The sequence below is a fragment of the Pangasianodon hypophthalmus genome, chromosome 16 (assembly GCF_027358585.1).
Source record: "Pangasianodon hypophthalmus isolate fPanHyp1 chromosome 16, fPanHyp1.pri, whole genome shotgun sequence".
Classification (NCBI taxonomy): domain Eukaryota; kingdom Metazoa; phylum Chordata; class Actinopteri; order Siluriformes; family Pangasiidae; genus Pangasianodon; species Pangasianodon hypophthalmus.
In genome coordinates this window covers 14,137,480-14,154,047 of record NC_069725.1, presented here as the reverse complement: position 1 = coordinate 14,154,047, position 16,568 = coordinate 14,137,480, and the positions used below count along the sequence as shown (strand labels likewise).

Genomic DNA, 16,568 nt, shown 5'->3' with positions numbered 1-16,568 from the left:
AGCTGAGCATGATAAAATGATGAAAAGACAGTTGTGTTCAGAGTACAGTGCTAAGTACTGATCGTTGATTGAATGTTATTGCAGCCATAGTTAAAAGATTTTTTTAACAATGGTGATTAATCTGGTGTTTTTGCTATATAGCTATCCTAGGGGGACACGGTGGCTTAGTGGTTAGCGCTGTTGCCTTATACCTCCAGGACTGGGGTTTAAATCCTGCCTCTGCTCTGTGTGTGTGTGTGTGTGTGTGTGTGTGCTCTCCCTCCCTGATTTGGGGGTTTTGATCTAAAATGGATCATAAGGTTTTGCACAAACTTGTACAGTCCATGCCAGTTGAGGTGCACGCTGTCATTAAAACAATTTCAGTACCAAATAACTGAAATTTATGTAAATATTTTAAAGATTCTACTTTAAATAGAAGCATTTTCACTGGTGCTCTCAGACTTCTGGACCCCACTGTGTGTGTGAGAGACCAAATAACTGTTCTATATCTATATAGTCTATATCTATCTATCTATCTATATATATATATATATATATATATATATATATATATATATAAGACAGGCTAATTGTTTATTGTGTGCTATTTTTATTCCTAATTGAATTATTCCTACTTCTTAGGCCCTCTGCAGGACAGACAAGGTGCAAGATGGGAGCTTTCTGCGCAGAACTGCGCCGTGATGAACGGAAAAAGACACTCTCCTGTCATTGGTCAGCGCAGATGACTGCAATAAGGAAGCGCTGCTGAAGAAAAGCCATCCTCGCGCAAAAATGGCGGCGCTCAGGTTGGGTTGGGCTGCAGTGTTTATTTGGATTTTTGTCAGTCTAATCCTCACTTGTAAATGTGACAGTGTTGAAAAGTCAAACGAGTCGGTTAGAGACGAGGAAGTCGCTCGGAGTCCCGGCGAGCCCGAGCACGCAGAAGAAAGCAGCAATGACGAGGTGCAGGCTGAAAAGCAGCAGTGGCACACCACAGACTTTGGGATGAACGAGGCACTGGAAGACAGCAAAGCTCACTCTGGGGGGAATGATTCTCCTGGAGACAGCAGAGCTTTCAAAGCACCTCCAGCTAAAGACCACTTTCAGGAGGAGCTGGTGATTCGGCCCCTGCACTCAGGAGACATCTATGCGAGTTTCCAGTTCCGCACACAACTGGACACTGATTTTGTCCAAGAAGGAAAGAAAGGTTGTGTTTAGACCCAGACTGTGTCCAGTACAGCTGTTTTATCTTCACTTACCTCCCTCTTGAATAACTATTTCAGCCTGAGATGTTGTCTCTAACAATCATTTGCGTAATATTAACTAATATTTACACTCACCTAGACTGGAATATACACTATATGGACAAAAGTATTGGGTCACCTGACTATTACACTCATATGTGCTTGCTGAACATCCCATTCCAGATTTAGTCCCCCTTTGCTGTTATAATAACCTCCACTCTTCTGGGAAGGCTTTCCACTAGATTTTGGAGCGTGACTGTGGGGATTTGTGCTCATTCAGCTACAAGAGCATTAGTGAGGTCAGGCACTGATGTCGGTGAGGAGGCCTGGTGTGCAGTCAGCGTTCCAGTTCATCCCAAAGGTGTTCAGTGGGGTTGAAGTCAGGGCTCTGTGCAGGCCACTCGAGTTCTTCCACTCCAACCTTGCCAAACCATGTCTTCATGGACCTCACATTGTGCCTAGGGGGACTGACATGCTAAAATGGATTTGGACTAGACCCGTTCATTCCAGTGACAGGAAATTGTAATGCTACATCCTATACAATTGTGTGCTTCAGACTTTGTGGCAACAATTTGGGGAAGGCCCACATATGGGTGTGATGGTCAGGTGTCCACAAACTTTTGACCATATAGTGTAGATTGAGCTGCCTTAATGCCTTATATTTATATATGCCTATAAATAATGTAACAAATTATTATTAGAGGAACATAAAAGCCCAAGGAAAATTCACCTAGTTTAACAAACATGCAACCCAAGACAAATATAATACATGCAGACACACTATACAGCATGTCCCAAGTGATATCTTTATAAGCTAAGTGGTTTTCTGGTATGTTTTTGCTCACATTTCTCTGTAGTGTCCCACTACCGTCTGTTTCCAAAGTCCTTGGGCCAGGTGCTGTCTAAATTCTCAGTGCGAGAGCTGCACATCTCCTTCACACAGGGCTACTGGAGGACCATGCAGTGGGGGCAGCCGTTCATTCCTGCTCCTCCTGGAGCCGAGCTCTGGGTTTGGTTCCACAACACAGTGCAGAAGTATGTAGATATAATAGACATTTCAGACAAAGTTCAATCCTTTTAGTTTCGTGGCATTATTAAAATGATTCCTGATTTGATATACAGTTACTCTTGTAAGAAGGTGAATAAGGTTTCAGTTTTGACTTGAAGTAGATGTAGACCAGAGACCATGACCTCTTACAAAAGCCATAAAAATGCTGGATATATCTAGGCTATTATGGCTTCAGTTTGAAATAGATCATAATTATTACAATTTCAACAGTGCTGCTGAAATTGTGTTGATTGAAAGTGTGCTCTGTTTTGTTTTCCAGTGTTGATGAGAACTGGAAGGAACTCACCAATGTTCTGTCAGGCATCTTCTGCGCTTCTTTAAATTTTATTGACTCAACCAACACGGTGGAGCCTAGTGCCTCTTTCAAACCCCTGGGACTGGGAAATGGTATGAGTACGTCTTTCAGTCATTTTAAAGTGTTATGCTTTTTTCGCTGTTTCACAAGTTTGTCAATTTGTTCTTTTTTTGTGCAGTGACTGATCATCGTTTCCTTCGTTATGCCACATTACCACGGGAAATTGTCTGTACGGAGAATCTGACCCCTTGGAAGAAGCTTCTTCCTTGTGGCTCCAAGGTGATTGGTATTCCTTTTATCGTCATCAGTACATGTGATCCAGTAGTTTTTCATTCATTCAGGTAATGTTAAAAGTCTAGTAGAAGTAAGTCTATAACAGGACTTGTAACACTTATCACTTATAAGTTCTAGCTTGCACTAATGCCCATTGGATGCATTATTTAACAAATATTACAATATATAGCCAGAAGTTTTTGGACACCTGACCATCACACCCATATGTGGGTCTTCCCCAAACTGTTGCCACAAAGTTGGAAGCACACAATTGTCTAGGATGTCGTTGTATACTGTAGCATTACGGTTTCCCTTCACTGGAACTAAGGAGGTGAGCCTAAACCTAAAGCATAACAATGCCCCTGTGCACAAAGTGACACCGACTGTGCTCCAGGCCTTCTCACCTTACATCAGTGTCTGACCTCACTAATGCTCTTGTGGCTGAATGAGCACAAATCCCCACAGCCACGCTCTAAAATCTAGTGGAAAGACTTCGCAGAAGAGTAGAGTAAAGCACATATGGGTGTGATGGTCAGGTGTCCACATACTTTTGGCCGTATAGTATATATTACATTGACAAAGTAAATTTTGTTAGTGTAATAAAGCTGGTGTCTGATATTGTCTGCTACTGAATATTATTTTAACAAAATGACAAAAGTGTAGTAGAGAAAGTTTAATAATGTGCATAGATTTAATTATGGGCATTTTTTTTTTTTGGTCCACTGGGTCAAATAATCAAATATTATAATACTCAACTATTTCAGAATTACATAAAACTACACTATATAGTTACAGGCTCTACTATATAACATTGTCTATAGTTTATGGCTGTATTTAGCACAGTATGGTACAGCAAATTCAGTCCTGTTCCCAAATTTAATTCAGACCATTTTGTCTTCAATATTTGTTTGATTTTGTGTGGCTGTAGGTATGAAGTATTCCATAGTTCATAGATGCCATTCTCTAACACCAGTGTGTTACGATACTACATTTGAGCCCATTTTACTGTCAACTTTTGAAGAAAATCTACTTTAAAATGTACTTTTATGGCTGTATTACAGGCATCAATAATTGATTTTTGGATGGCTAGTTATGAAATATTTCATAGTTCAGATATCATCAGCACAGTATAGTAGAGGAGCTTCTATTGGTACTGCTGAGAGTTGTCTTCCCAGGCTATCTGGCTAATGATACGTAGGCAGTGGCATCTGTGCAGTTCATGGGGTATTTCTTCTCCAATGGCAGAAGGATCTATCTAAAAGAAATAAGTTTTGCTCAGTAAGAGAAAAAATTAGAGGGAACATTGCTCATGGTTCATAGCAGGGCAGTTAATCTAGCCTTCTTTTCTGTGTGCAGGCTGGTCTAGCAGTGCTGATGAAGTCGGAGAAGCTTTTCCACAGCAGTTTTCACTCACAGGCTGTGCATATCAGACCCATCTGTAAGGTGTGATCTCTTTAATCTCCTCATACAAATGTTTTTATAGAAACAAACGTATAAACCCTGCACCTTGGGTCAGCAAATGGCGGCCTAGTGGCTGGGTCTGGACAGTTTTCTCTGGCACCAATCAATCCTCTAGAACATTTTCCAGTTACATTACAGTTACAGTATGTACAGTAGTGCCATCAAGACCTACTGAAATATATAACTACATATAGGCAACACTCTCCTCTACAGTAAGTTGTTGCTCATTATATTATATCCCATCTCTATATCCATATGTCTATTGTTAAAAACAATATTTAAAAAAATATAATTTTAATTGAATGGTACATTTCTATGTAAGCAGAGTTATAGCTCTACCACTACATCAATTTAATTCTGTCATTCTCTAGGTAGAGCACATAAAATGCAGATCTAATATATATTTTTTTAAATTTTAATAAATGTAATGTCATAATCTTCCACAAAATGTGGGTGCCCATTATAAACATGTCATTATTTTCAACTTTGGTAATCAGCGTTGTTTTGTGTGTGTGTGTCATGCAAAGCAGAGACGATATGATAAGAGTGTCCATGATTTAGGTGTTTGAATGAGGGAATGTGTGTATTAAAATGTTTGAGATGTTTAGATGTTTAGTTTAATTGACGACCCCCTACACTACAATATTCTGAGGAATCAGGCTGATGGAATGTAACTGGCAGGTTTTTTTTTCTGTCTTTAACCAAGACTGTATGTTAACTTTTGAAATAGGTAGCACTGGTGTTGTGGGATTATTAAAATATTAATAATTAAAATATAAAATGCTTGATTACACTTCAGTTGCCATGAGCATTAGGAGTTGAAAGCATTTTGACTGTGGTATACACCTGTGTGTATTAACACATGAAAGATATCTCCAGCACTGTTGGCAGTATTGTCACTATGTACAGCCTTGCTGTAACTCTTTTCTTTGTGTAAAACTCCAAATGTTCAAAAATGAGTTGTAAGTGAAGTTCTGTGGGTAGCAGTTTCCCGATTTCTGAAAGATACTCTATTATAAAACACTTTTATTCAGGATTGGCAATGTTCAGGCACAGCATGGGAATTAAGACAGACCCTCAGTGTGGTGTTCGATCTCTACACCTCTGGCCAGGGCAAAAAGGGTAAGGGAAACATTCCTTTGATTTTTCTAGCATACAATTACACATGCAGTAAAATGACAGAATATAATTTACAGCGTAACTTTTACATATATGTACTTTTTAACAGATTGGTCCCTTTTCAAGTTGTTCTCTCGCACTCTGACTGAGGCTTGCCCACTAGCGTCTTCTAGCAAACTCTATGTGGATGTCACCGACAACCCTGAGGTAAAGTTCTAGCTTTTGGCTGTGTTTTAAAGTGATATGCTGTGTTCACATGTTAACAGAATACTAGAAATTCAATGTTTGTCAACGAGACAGGGATATAAGCTTTACTTTCACCAGCACAGAGTACAGAAAACTGCCATCACTGACAGAACCTTCTGTTTAAATTTCTAAACTTCTGCCATGCTGTAGTCAAGGGACAAACTGGGCATTATTATTATTATTTTTAATCCTTTTGGAACACAGAACAGCTTAAAAAACTAGTGACGTTAATCGAAGCGATATGCAACAACAGCTCAGAGCACTTCGGAGCTATGGAAAATTACACATCCATTTTTGATTACACTACTGTTCATTTTTTCCAGTGCACGTGAACATGGTGAGTGCTCTGCTCCGTTACTCGTCCATAACTTGGTAGAATGCAGCACAAGTTGTTCTAATGATGGACTTGAATAATGCAATTAGAATTGCATTAAATATTTATGCTCTTTGCTAAAGATAGGCAATATGATTACATGCTTTGTTTAAAAATTTTAGACTAATTATAGAGTCATTGTTGGCAGTCGTCAGTGCCTTTTTAAATATGGTACTGCTCTGCATTTTATCTGTTCCAGCTTGTTAGGAAAACGCAACAGTACAAAGTATTTTATGAATTTGAACATGTCTTTACGATCATATTTGTCATATCGCCCAACCCTGTGTTAAAATGCTGGGCAGCAATTCTTTCTAGTTCCCTTTCAGCTGATTCACTCAGTAAAATAATATGTGATTTAATGTACTCACATGTCTGATATCGGTGCCTGTCATTCACAAGACACACACACAGGCATTTCCCCCTCAGATCTTATGCTCTTCACTTTGCTAAGACCATCTCATGTCAGGTTTAGCTAATAACTAGCATGAGCTAATTAGGGTCATTTGACTATACAGCAACACTTTTGACTTCCTGCAGGGTGTGGTCTCAGCATTTTTCACTACCTTTTTTCAGGTCATCTTTGCTTGGCAAGGGCCATGATTCGCTTGACTTGTCTGTTCTAGCTTATTTTGCTTCTCTGTCAGCTACCTTGCAATCAGCAGTCGTTCCTGGGTTAGTAAAAAGACCATATATCTGTCTTTCTGCATAGCAAATCAACACCCTAGGACAAACATGATGCATGCCCTGTGTGCTTGGGAATCATTCTTCACTAAGAGGGCTTAGACTAAAACTCCCTATATTGAAAAGGCCACTCTCCTTTTCCTCCATCTAAAATGCTGTAGAGGTTCTATGGGTTTTTCCTTTCCATTTGTAGTGCTACATCTTTTCCAACAACTATTTCCAGATTTTATTGCTGACTAAATTACTTAGACTTTATAACTGTTATTACATTGTCTTGGAATTAGTTCTCAACCCAGATGTGTGTCTGGTTATTCCTGGCTTAGGACACGGCTGAGGGTGACTTACCTCACTCATTCTCACAAGCTATAGAGTGACCAGCCTTTAATGAAACGGCTTTCGTCCTCAACATGTAGCATATTATCAGGCCAAATTTGGAGACATCCCTTAGGGAGATGGAGACGGTCAGAATTACGTCAGATTACATCTGATGCACGTCATGTGCAGTGCTGTTGCTAAGGAGTGGAATGGTAGCAACTGTGCTGGCTCATCACCACTTTTACCTAACGCTGTCTGATGGGTGTAACCTGCTTGGGCAAGAACTCTTCTTGACTGTGTTGTTCGGTCAGTTGGCTGAGGCCATCATTTAAGCATTTAAATGTAAAAAGTAGACAAATACTTTGCAGTCTATTCTGCTCAGGTGAGAGGTGAAGAGCCACATGCAAGTGCTTAAAAAAAACAGATGAATCCTCCAACATTCTCTTCAGGGAATTCTACTCCAAACCAGAAGGCACTTTAACAAACCCCAAGCCAGTCAGCCAGGAGTAAAGGCCCTCCCTCTGGCCTTAAAAAGGACTTCCTAGCTCAGCATGTAGCTGCGAAGCAGCATTTGCAGCATGGAGATGCTGCAGTCCCTCGAGGAATGCAACCCAGGAGGTGCTAGACCCGCAAGAAAATCGTCTCAGCAATTAGAGACTCTTGTTGCCTGTTGCAACAGTAAGCTAATTTTGATATTTTCAGTAACATAAAATCACGAAAAAGATGCTAGCTAACTGGTGCTATAGTAATTGAGACAGACTTGGATTGCTCTTAGCAAGGTGAAGAGCACAGAAGGGAAGAAGCTTACAGGCATAAATAAAGGCGCCTTCAGATGTGAGGGCCTGTGCAAGTGTTGTACTTTGTTTCTGTCCCTCAGGGAGCAGTGGTTATAGGCATAATCTCTCTCTCTCTCTCCCTCTCTCTCTTTCCCTCTCTCTCTCTCTCTCTCTCTCTCTCTCTCTTCCCTTTTTTTTGGGCTGTATGCTTATGTTGTTTTAATATATCCAACAGGGTGAGCTGTTTGACCTGAGCCCAGCCACACCTGTCCTCAACACAACTGTAGTTCTGGGGGATCGCAGGACTTATGCCGTGTATGATCTAACCAAAGCAGAGACTTTTGGCCAGCTACGTTCTCTCAATCTCTTAATGCGTTGGAAAGGGGAAGGTGGTAAGCATCTAACTCCTAGAATGCATCAGCCAGCCTTTGTCTCTGGCCTGTTAGCATTAGGCTAAAAATGACCTGAAAAATGTGCTGATTTGAAATTAAATCACTAAAATCAATACTGTCAATAATTATAGCAAGTAAGCAGAGTAATAATAAGAAAATTATGGTAATCTCATACTAAAATACAGGTTTATTTTTTTAAAGATGAATATGAGATGATAAATCAAAATTTCCACTTTAATTTCCTGATATTTACATCTAGATGTGTTAAGCAACTTAGAACATGGCACCTTTTGTTTGAACCCACCCATTTTTCAAGTGATCAAAAATGTGACTGACAGGTCACAGTTTCTTGTTGCCCAGGTCTGCCTTGTTGGATTGATTGTTTAAACAATTAATAACTGTCTGAATGTCTACTTTTTGTTTGAGCACTGGGTTTCACCTGTGAAGAATGCATTTGTTGTTAAAAAGGATAAACCAACATGAAGACCAGAGAGCTGTCTATGGGAGAAACTCAAGCCATTTTGAAGCTGAGAAAAGAGGGAAAATTGATTAGAGCCATTGCACAAGCATTGGGCAAAGCCAATACAACGATTTGGAATGAAAACTTTTTGGCATGTATGCATATAATACATGGTATAGTCCATGATCACATTGTCTTTGATTTTTGTAAATAATTATTTGTAGATAAATAGCCTATATCCTGGTTTTATTCACACTGGAGTTTAATGTAATTCTTTCCTGTTAATTTAATTTTCACTGATTAAAAGCCAATGAAGATGTAACTGTGTGAAAATTGAGATGAACGCTTCCAGCGTTGTGCTCTAGTCGGTGAACAGCGCCAAAACTAAAGGCTACTAAACAACCTTCTGTTGTTTCTTTTCACCATACAGTGCGACTGTGCAAGACTGTGCGACTGTTTTCAGTCCGTCTTCTTATCCTAAATATATAGAAAAAATACTGTTCAGATTTTTTTTCCTTTTAAGGACCTGAAGAAACAGGCTGACCGATTTTACTTTCACCACATACCCTGCCTGCTTAGATTATGACAAGCCAGGAGGGATCAGACCAGACGCAGAAAAAAGGTTGTGTGACTAGCTCTGCAATCTTCATTTATGACCCCTGCATAAGAGTAAAAAAATGTTCTGGTCACAGTTCTCAGGAGAGTAAACTTCGCATGGGTGCGAAGAAAGGCTTGGGAGGCAGGCTGAATTTCAGCAGAGCTCTGCATTCTCATTTATTCTCACTGCGATTTTCAGCACACTTTCAAAAAAACTCAACCATAAAGGACAAAACACCAGAAAAGGGGCTGTCATAAGCTCGTGGTGTTCATCCCGTTAAAGGTCAAGGTTCTAGTTCACGCTCGTGTGTGTGTGTTGCACGCACCGCCAGCTATGCCACTCTCTCTGTCTCTCTCTCTCTCTCTCTCTCTCTCTCTCTCGTTACAGCAGTTACTGAAAGCACAAAGAAACACACATAGGTAGACTGCCAGCAGTAAGACACAGGTGAGAGTCATCCTGTGTTACCTGCCGGTTCAACCTGCTCGACCATGTCCGAGTGGCTAAAATCTTAAAGTGTACAGATTGCGCTACAGGAGAGCCTAATTGCATATGCATTAGACTAGTAACAAAGCGTCTAACAGAATGCATTCCCATTTGGAGTTAATTCCCTCCTGTTTGGAGTTGGTCCAGCATGCAGGAATGCGTACTTGGGAAGAATGAGGGGAGGGAAATCACTGAGTATTGTTGTTAGCAAGCAGTTAATGCTTAACAGCAAGCAATTAAGGAATTAATGTAGCACCTTGTGAACAATGACTTGGTCACCCTAGCAGCACTGTGGAAAACTGATGCCAAGTGAAGATGTGACCAGCATGAAGAATGAGGGGCAAACGTAAGGAAATCAGTAAAGATCGATATCTGCACATTTTTGGATTTTAGTATGATCTGCACATTGGATTTTAGTATGAGATTACCGTAATTGTATTATTACTACTCTGCTTTCTTGCTAAAATTATTGACAGGGTTGATTCAAGCACATTTTTTCGTGTTGTTCAAATATTACGCTGATATTTACATGCTCTTTGATCATACATGAATTTGACTTTGATGAGTAAGTGCCTCATAAATGTCCACTAAAGATTCAATAGGATGTTACTCACTCACTCACTCACTCACTCACTTTCAGTAACCACCTGACAATAGTTATTTAAAGTTTAAAGAATTTTTTTTTTGTTTTAAAATCTGAATATTTGCTCTCATCACTTGTGGCAGGAGACATGCTGCGTCCACTGCTCCATGCAGAGCGCTATGTGGCGGGATTTGGACTCCAGACGGGCGAGATACACACTCTAATCTATAATAACCATCCATACAGAGCTTTCCCTGTGCTCCTGCTGGAGTCAGTGCCCTGGTATCTGCGACTTTATATTCACACACTCACTATCACCAGCAAGTCACGTGAAAACAAACCAAGTAAGATCACTTAACCCAACATGCAACAGCCTTGATTTGCTTTCTTCAACCAATACATTTTTTCCCAATTGTTTCTTATTCTTGCACTGTTTCATTATATTTTGTGTTGATCCATTAGTACAGGTCTAATCTAGGAAAGAATATAGGGTCCAGTATAATCAGATTTCACCATCAACTTGTTTTATTACATAATTATCAGTATAGTAAAACAAAACTACTGATATTTATACTTGTCATTGAGGATTACTTTGATTACAACTGAGAATCTTTCAGAAATCATCTAAAATCTGTCAGCACACAATTCCTTTTTAAAGCATTGTGACTTAAAGTGGTAACACAAATGCTTCTAATGGACAGTATTAATTGTTGAATGAACTGTATTAGTAAAGAATGATTTGTGAAATGTAATTTTAATGAAAACTTTTAGTACTGTATTTTCTTAACTGATTAAAAGACAGGTTCTAGTAGTAGACTGAGACTTTTGGAACCCTGCTGCAAATCAGTAAACTGGGGTAGCAACCATGGTAATTGATCAAGCCTTAATTACTTTAGTTTCTATGCCTCTGCCACATAGGCATTATATTTCTGAGTTGTCTGTGGATCGGTGTGTCTGTGCATCTGTCTGTCTTTCCAGATTCTTATTATTGCAATATTTCAAGAACGAGTGGTTGAATGTTTGTAGGATTTATATGGAATTATCCTTGTAACCAGCAGATGAATTGACTAGATTTTGGAATTGATCCAAACAGGGTCAAGGTCACTGCAAGGTCAAAAGTCTGAAATAATAGTTTTTCTTCAGTAGCGTCCTTCCTGTTTGTTGGAATTTATTTTTATCAAGTTTAATAGATTTCATGAATTGTTGTTCTACTATGATTTGTTTTTTTTTTTTTTTTTATAAGGCTACATTCACTACCAACCTTCAAAAGACCGCTTGCGTCCTCATCTCCTCGAGATGCTCGTGCAGTTACCCCCTCATTCTGTCACTGAGGTGACGGTGCAGTTTGAAAGAGCTCTGCTAAAGTGGACAGAATACACTCCAGATCCAAACCATGGTTTCTACGTCGGGTAGGACTCTCTCTTCAATTTGTGTGCTTAAGAATTCAATTCGATTTTATTTGTATAGCGCTTTTAACAGTGAACATTGTCTCAAAGCAGCTTTACAGAATATAAGAAACAAAAAGCATGCAAACAGAAACAAAAGCATGCAAACAGTCCTAGATGTTAGACAGAATTATCCCTAGTGAGCAAGCCTGAGGCGACTGTGGCGACTGTGGCAAGGAAAAACTCCCTTAGATGATATGAGGAAGAAACCTTGAGAGGAACCAGACTCAAAAGGGAACCCATCCTCATTTGGGTGACACTGGAGAGTGTGATATGAACAATGTCTTTTCTGTATTTATTTATAGTCATGGAGGTTGTTGTTATATAATTATGTTCTTTAATAAGAAATGTTCTTTACTCTATGATTAAATGATATAATGATACAACGAAACTTCACAAAATGATTAGATTCTTGACATAATGGCTTTGAGCTTAACTTAAAAGTGTGATATTTAAATAAACTTAACAAATCCTGTGTTCCGATCCAAATTCGTCTTCTAGATCGTCTGTGATAAGTGCTCTCGTGCCCAGTGTTGTCGCCATGGACGTCAATAGCAGTCAGGAGCAACCGCTTTTCAGCAGCTTGTGAGTACATTCTTTGTTTAGAATGGCTAAATAGGTTTATATATCTACCTCTAATATGTGAGATGATTGGAATTACACGCCAAAAGTTCACATTTAAATGACTTTCAATGATATATGAAATAATACTGTATATAACCCCTTTCCCTTTTCACACAATGCTATTTACCTGCAGAGTAGTGTGACTTTTTAGAGTAGAGAAAAAAATACTAAAGTGTTTTTGTTTTTTTTTTCCCCTCCCCCTTTAAATTTCTAGTTTCCATACCAAAGAGGAGTCAAGCTACTTTGTGCGTTTGTACACTGAGCCGTTGCTGGTTAATTTGCCCACGCCTGATTTCAGCATGCCCTATAATGTTATCTGCCTCACCTGCACGGTGGTGGCTGTGGCCTACGGCTCTTTCTACAACCTACTGACCCGCACCTTCCAGGTGGAGGAGCCGAGCCCGCCGCTAGCCAAACGCCTAGCCAACATCATCCGCCGTATACGGGGAGTACCACCACTGTGAAGGACATGAAGTTAACTATGGAGCTCATTAGGCAGCTTGAAATCTGTGGACATCTTGATTTGGGAGAACCTCAAGTTTTTTCTTCTTTTTTTTTTTTTACATGACTGAGAGGAGAAGTCGTCATGAAGAATGCTGCAACTTCAAGCTTTACCAAGAACCAAATGTTATGGGTCTGTGGTTTTTGAGTCTGTTAACACTGGAGAAAATGAACTATTTCAGTTTGTTTTAGGGCAAGAGGGATTCATTTACATCTGGGTATTTTAAAAATGTACCATTGTGTACTGAAAGGTTCTTATTCCATTCATCTGGAAGACAGCAGAGTGAAATGTGAACCCTTTGGATTATTGTACTTTGGGAATGAGCAAGCCGTTAGTCATTCTGTTCTGCAAATCCAGTGAAGATGGAAAACAGAATGTCGAGCAAAATCAAGCAAAAAAAAAAAAAGAAATTGTACCAATGTTATTGATGTGAAATTGCTTTCCCTTGGAAGTATAAGGCTTGCTTGTTTCTTCAAAAAGGGCCTTTAATTGGAATGCTGTTTTAACTCTCGTGAGATAAGCAAACGATTGCATGTGTAAACCAGGCAGAGCTCTAAAATGTAATAAATTGGCCCTTCTGTTATTTATAGAGCACAGGGATGCGTGACAGATTTTAAATTGTGAGGTACTCAGTCAGCGATAGAACTATATTTGCTAAAGTAGTTGGAGAACGATGTGTTCATCCAGGACTGTTATTTCTGGCAGTCGGTGCCTTTCTTTTTGTTCCAGGCAGTGCTCGAAAGCACACTCAGTTGCTTAATCCATCCAAGCAGACAGCAAACGGTAATATATAATAATTAAAAATGTACTAGGAGACGCACAGCACACATCTGGTAAACATGTCAATTGTACATACTCAGACAGTGCAGGTTGCTGACAAACATTTATAAACCTCTGTAAGTGACTTAAGGTAGTTACATGTGTGTTAGGAGTGGTCATAAGTAAGAACCTTAAATAAAGGGGTTATGCAACCTAATGCAAACGAGGTTATGTAGAAAAGGTTTTCCACTTGGTTCTAACCTGTAGCTAATGTGTAGGCTCCAGGGAAATTGGCTTATGTGTCTTGGTTTGTGATTAATCCCTAGATACTTTGCACTCCTCTGAACTTAGAGAAGAATGCTAACCACTGTTTCCTTTTCTACCTACGAGACTCTCTTCTCAAGATAACTGATACCTAAAATTGCTTATTTTTTCTTTCCTGAGAAGCTTTTCACATGCTGCTATATTTTCTCTGTCTGGCCCTCTAGAGGTGCTGCCAAGCTGTAGGAGACGTTGGACACAAAAAGCCCTTTCTTTGCCAAAGGTTGCCACATGTTTGGGTCTCAAGTCGAGGCCAAGACGTCTTTTACATTCCTGAACGCTGATGCTAGTTCTAAGATACCTACTAACATCTGCCATACAAAGATGGAGCGGTCATGTGAAAAGAGAAATGTTAAACATAAATGTTCCCATTTGTACTGGCTCTGGAACTTTATTTAAAACTACCAACAATTCTGCATGCCATGCCTGGGGTTTATTCTTGTTGTTTTACAAAATAAAATCCACTGAAACACTGAAATTTACCAAAAGATACAATGGGTTTTAATAATGACATTACAAACATAAACAAACACACACACACACAAAATCAATGGAGAAAAATATTCCATTGAATTCATGGGTACAGAATAAAAATGGTATCAGCATAAAAATGGTGTATAAATATAGTTAAATGATCAACAACCTGCTAAGTTTCCAAAAAAGGTCAGACTGGATATTTTTTCTCCCACACTCATTAACGGAGAAATACCTTCCTACAAAGTTTAGTCAGTTTAAACCAATCCAGGATTTGTCCGAGGGACGTTACTAGCTTGACAGGTTAGGGTATTTTTTTGGGGGGGGGTGCATTTAGAATAGAAGGGTAGATCTCCCATAAGAGGGTTGCTCTTTATTGGTCTAAATGTCTGTCCATGTACCAGATCTAACTAGCAGGGTTCACTGCAGGCGTGGCCACATGTGGTCCTGCAGCACTTCTCCTCTCCGGGACACTCACCATCATGATAGCAATACTCCGCACACATCGGGGTCCCCTTAGGCATGGGGCATCGACCATGCTTCACTGTAAGAGACAGACCAAAAAACTTGTCTTGTGATCGACCACATGCATGTGTATGTGTGAAAAGAATGCAGGGAACAACTGCAGTGGGCTTCAGTAGTAGCTGCGTAGATGTATCTAGAAATTCTTCATATTTTTCTATGTGCGTTTATTTATTCTTACATTGATGTGTGTTTAATTTTTATTTTCGAATCCCTGTACTACTTGTTACATTGGAGATTAATTGTTCACCTGTGTAAGGGGTGATGCACTCGTGGCCACAGCCGTTATAGCAGCATTTCTCCTTGTTGGGACAGTCGCCGTCTTTAGTGCAGTATTCAGCACACATTCCTGAACCCCACTTCCGGCGAGGACAGATTCCTGGCTTAACTGCGAGACAAAATGACATGCTGAGAGCGAATACTCTTAACTGCATCCAAATATCACATATGCTGCTATTCTACCAAATAGTATGGAAAAATAGTCCTAAATCTAATGTGCCTTTTGTCTTGGGTCAGTGCCACTAATACAGTACATACTGTATTGTTTGGCTGGGACTTGGTAAAGCTGTGCACTAAAGACACACATTTTCCCCAGGGTCTGATTTGAACTATTAAAGTAATGAGGTTTGCATATTACATGGACAGTAGTAGAAGTGATGGAAGCAGTCTACAGAAATCCTCAACCTAAACTACTCTTAAAAAGAGAATAAACTGTGTTGCTGGAATGGTTCACTCACAGATATGTATTTGACTTAGAAAGGTGGCTACAGTGTACCTTTAAATCTTCACTTTAAAATATAATTATGGTCTAATTATGTGCCTGGAATCTTTCTAAAGGTATAATATATCCACGTTTCTAGGTGAAAGGTGCATATTAAAGGTATAAAGAGTTAAAAGTACCAAGCAAAAGTACTTTTTTTCCTGGGAGTGTAGCAGTATGTCCAGCAGTAATGAATCTTATAGGTATATACTGTCTGTATAACATAGCAGCTTATAATAAAATTCATTCAGATTGGCTCAAATGCACAAACAGCTGAAGGAACAGTGTAGATCTAGTGGGGTGAAATAAGTACTTGAGTAAAGAAGTTCAATAGGCTAATCTTTCTGCATATTGCTGCATATTCTTCACCCCTGCACTAGAAGTTAGAAGTAGCTAAACTGGCTAAGACATTTGTATGAAGCTGATTAAGTGCAGTGAGAATGAGCTGAGAGGCTCTTACCTGTGCAGTTACGAGCTGCGGCCCCTTCGCTCAGGTTTGGCCATTCAGTCAGGGTTAAGAGCACAAGAGTAAACAGACAGAGGAGCTTTAGCTTCATCTTCCCCTGCACTCTGCTACAGGACTGAACTCGAGAGGAAAACACTCTAACTAGGACAGAATGGATAAGGGGAATGGACTGAGGGTGGAAATGAGATGTCTGCATGGTCCTTCTGCCTGCCGACTCCAAATCCCAAAAAAACCCACAAAGAACCAAGTGAGTCCATCTTTGTCCTGCAGGATAACAAACCACGCCCCTTACAAGGCACACCCACAACAAATACATTAAACATTGTCAGGATTACAAACCACGCCCCT

The 16,568-nt window shown here is 39.6% G+C and overlaps 2 protein-coding genes across 2 annotated transcripts; one reads left to right on the top strand and one right to left on the bottom strand.

The window, feature by feature from the left end:
• The first annotated feature begins 704 nt into the window (after positions 1-704).
• pigt (phosphatidylinositol glycan anchor biosynthesis, class T) lies at positions 705-14,476 on the top strand. Its single transcript, XM_026920383.3, has 12 exons — positions 705-1,186; positions 2,081-2,258; positions 2,552-2,679; positions 2,766-2,866; positions 4,217-4,303; positions 5,356-5,443; positions 5,550-5,647; positions 8,067-8,223; positions 10,491-10,691; positions 11,591-11,756; positions 12,294-12,377; positions 12,631-14,476. The coding sequence occupies exons 1-12, from the start codon at positions 772-774 to the stop codon at positions 12,878-12,880; spliced, it is 1,953 nt and encodes a 650-aa protein (XP_026776184.3). The 5' UTR covers positions 705-771; the 3' UTR covers positions 12,881-14,476.
• Positions 14,477-16,423, bottom strand: wfdc2 (WAP four-disulfide core domain 2). The gene is made up of 3 exons (XM_026920386.3): positions 16,215-16,423; positions 15,245-15,382; positions 14,477-15,016 (listed from the first exon to the last, which is right to left on the bottom strand). The coding sequence occupies exons 1-3, from the start codon at positions 16,414-16,416 to the stop codon at positions 14,883-14,885; spliced, it is 474 nt and encodes a 157-aa protein (XP_026776187.2). The 5' UTR covers positions 16,417-16,423; the 3' UTR covers positions 14,477-14,882.
• Positions 16,424-16,568: the final 145 nt, after the last annotated feature.